Here is a 6,000-nt window from a genome sequence, read left to right as displayed (position 1 = left end):
CAGGGTGGGTCTTTTAAACCAGTGGTTCTCAACAGGGGACGTTCTGCCTGCCAGGGGACCTCTGGCGATGACTGGACATTTTTGGTTGACCTGACTGGAGGAGAGAGTGCTCCTGGCGTTTAGTAGGTAGAAACCCAGGATGCTGAATATCTTAAAATGCACAGGACGGCCCCTACAACAGTGAGCCGGCCGCAAATGTCTCTGGTGCCCAGGATGAGAAACCCTGGCATTGACACACGTTTGCAACGTTGGGGGTCGGTGGGCTCAAGGGGCTGGCTTTGGGGCTTTCTAGCTGGAGTGAGGGCTCTCCCGAGACGCGCTTCGCTGTCTCATGTGTTGGTGATCCCAGCACGCGAAGCACTGCAGACCCCCGCCCTCTGGAGGGGTGGGGGCATCCCTCTGCTCCTCTAAAGATGACCCTTCCGCGCGCATTATCACAACGTGGACTTGGCTCCCTCGCCTCCAGGAACCGCGATCGAGGGACTGGGGACCCCAGGCTCGGAAAACTTGTCAACTTCTCCCGCCCGCGACTCCCGTCACCTCCTTCGGTACGGGGAAGGCTTTTCTCCCCAACGAAGAGTCCTTCCGCCGCCAACCCTGAGGCGGCCGACCGGAGTGCCCAGGTTCAAGGACTCGGCGCGCACCGCCCGTTTCCGTCGGAAACCTCAGCTCCCCAGGGCCCAGCCGGGGGCGGGGCCTCCAAGCGGCGGCCGTTGCCCCGCCCAACCGCCTCCCAACGGCTACCTCCGGCGGGCGGTGGGCGGGGCGGGGCGGCGGACCAGTACGCCTGCGCGCGCATGCGTGGGGGTGCGGGGCGTGGCTCGCACGCGGCCCCGCCCAGACCCGGCGTCTCTGCCCGCCCTATCTCCCAACCTCCTCAGCGTGGCGCCGACGCTGCGTGCGGCGCGGGTTACCCAGAGTGCTCCGCGCAGGGGCAGCTCACTGGAGTTTGGTTCTCGAGGCGGCGGCAGCAGCGGCGGCGGCTCCGGTGGCTCCTCCTCCTCCTCTGGTGGCGGTGGCGGTGGCGCCCCGGGCCCGAGCCCCGGCTCCCCTCTCCGCCACCCCGCGTGCCCCCTCCTTCCCCGGCACCGCGGGGAACATGAGGCTCCGCTCCCGGAGGCCGGCGAGTGAGTGACCCCCGTCCCCCGCCTCAGCCCGCCCGCCCGCTGGCCCGGCCGCTCCCCCCCGCCTCGCCCAGGCAATGACAGCGGCTCCGGCGTCTCCGCAGCAGATCAGGGACCGGCTGCTGCAGGCCATCGACCCCCAGAGCAACGTAAGAACCCGCTGCGCGGGCCGGGACGGAGGCCGCGTGGGCCCGGGACCCTCCCCCTCCCCAATGCCCCTCGCCCGCCGGGCTCCGGGGAACCCGCCCGACGCCTACCTGCCCCCGAGGGCCGCTGCCATCCCGGTCTCTCGCCCCACGGGCCCGAGCCGGGGGCAGGTCAGGCAGTCTGGCGGCGCTGGGTACGTGAGGCCGAGGCTTCCGTGCGGCCTGGGCGGAGGGAGCAGAAGGGAACTGAGGCCAGAGCTTTGCCTTTTCTTCCGCTCCAGATGTATGACCCTTACTGCTCCTTACGAAGCTCACCCGCCTTGCCCTTCCCCGGGGACTCGCGACCCCCGGGAAGTCTTCCCGGCGGGGGGGAGGGGAGGGAGAAAGGCTGTGGAGCAACTGGTGTCCGGGGTATGACTCGGGCGCCTGTGTCGCCTGTGTCTCGGCCTTCTGGGTGATCAGGAAAGTCCTCCTTTCCTCTTCTCCCGGCTGGAAGCATCTTCCTGGCTTCAGAGGGACCCCCCCCTCCCCGCCCCCAGCCTGCTTTGCCCTTAGCCGGGTGCCCAGGGCGCGTGGAGAGTCCCCTTTGGTTCTGCGAGTGGACATGCCTTTGCCGAGTCCCTCCTGGGATCGCTGCCGACGGTAGATGATCGTGGGGAGGGTGGGATCCTTCCTGTTGCCTTTCTAGGCCTAAATGCCCATTGCGTCTTCTGACCAAGCCAGAGCCCCGCTTTTTGGTGTGAATTAGAGGTGGTGATTTTCTTTCCTGTTCTTCAAGAACGCTCCTTCGGCTATTACTTCCCCCCACCTGAGTGTTCCGGCTTGGTGGCTTGTCACTTAGAGGGTCAGGGTCAACCCCAGGGTGTTGCTTTCTTAGATGGTCTCCACCGAGGCTACTGTTTGCAGAGGGATCTTCTCTGCCCCTCTTCGCGTGTGTAGGGGAAGACTCGTAGTGTCTCCGCTCATGTTTTCTCAAAGGGATTGTTGGCAGTAGGGGTCATTTTCTCCTGTGGCAGGAGCAGGTTGAGCAGTAGGAAGATGTTGTGGCAGGTATGAGATGAGCCCCTGCATTTGCTGGGAGACCAGGAAGTGGCCATTGAGATCACTTTTTAATATGCTGGAGATCCAAGGAAAAAACCTTTTTGTCTTGGGCCAGGTAACTCCGGTTTCTCTCACTGTAGGGTTTTTGTTTTTCCTTTACATTGGTTTGACTAATTACTCTTAGGACTGTGCTTTAGCCTGGTATTTTTGGAATAATTCACATTGGCTTGTATAATTTTGGTAGAAATTGAGGAGTTACGGTGTCTGTAAGTCTCTGGTTTTTGTATCATAAGTAATCCTCTTGTCCCTAGTCTTCAGGCCCCATTAAGATCGACTTGGTGGTAATTGTCTTCAACAAATGTTGTATACATTTTTGTTATGACTTTGGGGGTGGAGTAGGCACAAGCTATATAAAACCTTCCAGAATATTTTGCAGTAACTGGAGCCGCTGCAGTTCCTAAGACTGAAATATTAGAGAATAAAACAAATGACATGAAAAATGAAAGCTTGGTGACTTTTGCATCTTTTGTCCAGAGTGTAATTTCTTGAATTCCACGTGCTTGTTTGCCTTCGGGGAATCTGAGAGGTTGCTGAGATATTAGCACTGATCCTTAATGCCACCTAGGAGAGCTTTGGGATCAGGAGGCGCTTTGACAGGCGGTCATGATATGTTGTAGATTAGGTAGGGCAGTGACCTCAGAGGTTCCAGTATTGTGTAAGGCTGTAATCTAAAGGGTTCCTAGGGGGAGAGGAGAGGAGGGCAACGAGGAAGGGGGGCTAGCCAGAAGCGGGAGAAGGAAACAAATCTCATTTTTGTTGTATTTTAGTGTGTACAGTGGTGTTCATTCATAGGAGCCCATGGTTGCTCTAATGGCATGGGGTTCACATGTCATATGGCTTGTCTGGGGGGGACTTTAGTGATGGGTATGCATAGAGTCCTGCTAAATGTGAGCGTGGTGGATGGAATTGGGAAACTGTCTCCGTATACGAGTGATGAGGAAAGTGCCTCCTTTAAATGCTGCCATTGCCAGTGACCATCTGTGAGCATTGTTAGAACCTTTTGACAGGAGCGTGGCTTGAAGCAAACCCCATATAGAAACTGGAGCCGTGGCAGAATAGGTTGCCGACAGAGGTGGTGCGACCATAATTCTGCAGTTTCTCTGGATTGACCTGGGCTCAGGTGAGTGTGAGGTAGCTCCAAGAAGGCAGTGCCGGCACCCAGCTGCTTTTCTCTACCTTGGCCAATTATGAACTCCACTTTGGGATAGTTAGTTGACACATATTTAAGATGCTCATGGAAAAAAAATGGGGACAGTGTTGAAGAGCCAACACTAAAATTAAACCTCTTCTGAGAGAAGCGACAGGGAATTGTGTCATGTAATGCTTACCTCTATGGGCATGCAATTATGGTTAACAAACTTAGCTTTTGCTTGAAAAATCAATGTCAGGGCAGCTGACCTAATATCCACAAGTAGCTGAGAAGTTAGGGAAATAACAAAGTAACATTTACCGATCATCTCCTTGACAAAGGAGTTCTTAAGGGGAAAGTTGTCTGTATGTTTTCAGTTCAGTCTCTGGAGTATTTGAATTTCTGCAACAGCAGACTCTGACTTAATAATTTCTGCCAACTCAGCAATAAAGTAAATCCTCTACACTTCTTTTCAAAAAGCGACTAACAGTTTTTCAGAACAATCTAAGCCTTACTCTCCTTGTGGTGTATGTAGCCAGGGTGTTGAAAATCTCGGAAGCGCTGTGTGCGCGTTTCTTCCCGCTTAGTCTTTGTGGGTACAGTCAAGGGCCACACCTTCTTCCTCTGCCCAGAAATTGGGAGTCCATCCACCCAAGCACAGTCTTCTCAGCAGGTGATGAACTTCTCGTTTGTATTGGAACTCCTCGTTTCATGGAAGTTCAGGCTTTGCCTTCTTGACCAGAATGTAGGCTTTGTGAGCATGGTTTGTTTCTTGTCTTCTTTCTCCAGGGCTGAAGCATTAGGCGCTTTAGGGTGCTGAGTGCTGGTTAAACTGATTGAATCCTCGCATCCTTCTTGCTATATGTGCTGAAGTTTAGTCGTGTAATATTCTAATTCAGAACTCTCTAGAACCGTGAGGCACATGGATAGAATAGGTCTGAGACGGTGGAGTGGATACTGTAACCCCATAACAAGTTGAATAATAGCACAAAGCAGGCCTTGCACAAAGCAGGTGAGCATCTCTGTAATCAGAACAGGGAGTGGCCAGAGAAGGCACTGGGGGAGAAGGGGACTTGAACTTGCCCAAGATGTCTGTGTAAAGGCCTCCTACTGATCAGGCTCTCTGGCAGGAAACTTCAGAAATGACTTTTCTTCCTTACAGTTATGCAGACGTCAGGCGCCAAGGAGAGGTGACCAAAGGGCCTTTGCAGAGAGAGACACACAAGAATGATAATTTCCCCCCCTAGGAAATTAGAAGATTAAGACGCCACCCAGCTTCTCTGGGCTGCAGGGTCTTCATGTACAAAGTGGGACTGGGAACTGGTGTATGCACCCATAAGGCTCCTTCCGGATCCAGGGTTCAGATTCTGGAAGGGGTAGCAGAGGCTCACATGAGTTGTTCTAAAAGTTTTTTTCTTTTAATGTGAGGTGCATTATGTGAACTTTCGAAAATAACAAAATTCTCACAGATACCAGAACTCCACTCAGAGATATATGCTTTACCTGACTCTGCAGCATTTGAACAGGGTCTCCTGCTTCCCCACAACAGTTCTGTAAGGGAGGGATGGTGAGCAACTGATCTCCCTTTCCTGCAGGCATAGAAACCAACAGCATAAAGACAGTAGGTGCTGTTTAAGTGGGTGCTTCCCATGGTCAGGAGAGGACAAGACGCTTTTGTTTCTTACTGACTTAATTTGAGGTGACTGCCCTAAAGTTAGGGACTTACCTGAAGTTTAAGTGACAGTGCTTCTAGCTCTAAATGCCACCACGCTGCTCTCAAAGGTGGAGCGATGGCTTGAGAAGAGGCCCAAGAGGTCAGTGTTCTTGAGCTGGTAAGAAAAGATGCGGGAGCCTTTTCTGTCCTACATAAGTTTATATGAGATTACAAATCGGTTTAGGTTTACCTGTGAGAGATCTAACAAGGTGATGATGTTAGACAGCCTGTCCTGGAAACATCTTACGGTTTCTGTCAGGGACAGAATCCTGGGCCAGACCATATCGTGGTGTGGCAATTGCCAGCTGATGTGGAACTTTTCATGAGTATTGTGTGCTGGCTTTGTTTTCTGCTTCAAGATTACAAGGACTCATGATGTTAACTTAAAACATCATTGATCCTGCTGAAAGGAGGACTGTTACACATTGTAAAAGGGAAGACTGTTGGTTCCGATTCTCTCCAACACGTTAAAGGTTATAAAATCTAAACACGTGGACTCTCTGATCACTCTAGTTGCCCAAATGGCAGTGACATTCCTGTCTTTGTTCTTCATATGTGGCCACGATATGTGAAGAAGAGAGCAGTGTGGCATTTTATGACTTTGGGAAACAGGCAGGTAATAAGTGTCACTTGTGACGCAGGTATAGGTCCTTGTTCTGACTCACTCTCTCCCTTAGAAGAAGGTGGATTTTACATTCTGTCTTCACAGAGGTCTGGTGGTCCTCAGAAGTGGCTTTAATTGTAATCATAGTATGTTGTCCTGCCTGGAAGTCACAGAGTCCTGGA

The 6,000-nt window shown here is 52.8% G+C and overlaps 1 protein-coding gene across 1 annotated transcript in view; it reads left to right on the top strand.

Annotated features, from left to right (window-relative positions):
* Nucleotides 1–996: 996 nt before the first annotated feature.
* The window catches only part of MED26 (mediator complex subunit 26), a 52,833-nt gene continuing 47,829 nt past the window's right edge, over nucleotides 997–6,000 (top strand). Inside the window, exon 1 of the mRNA XM_030303634.1 lies at nucleotides 997–1,273. Coding sequence (XP_030159494.1) covers nucleotides 1,202–1,273 — 72 coding nt within the window. The 5' untranslated portion in view covers nucleotides 997–1,201. The remainder of the gene's footprint in view (nucleotides 1,274–6,000) is intronic.

The sequence above is a fragment of the Lynx canadensis genome, chromosome A2 (genome assembly GCF_007474595.2).
Source record: "Lynx canadensis isolate LIC74 chromosome A2, mLynCan4.pri.v2, whole genome shotgun sequence".
NCBI classification, from domain to species: Eukaryota; Metazoa; Chordata; class Mammalia; order Carnivora; family Felidae; genus Lynx; species Lynx canadensis.
The sequence above is the reverse complement of the archived record's forward strand: the minus strand, read 5'-3'. Positions and strand labels throughout refer to the sequence as shown.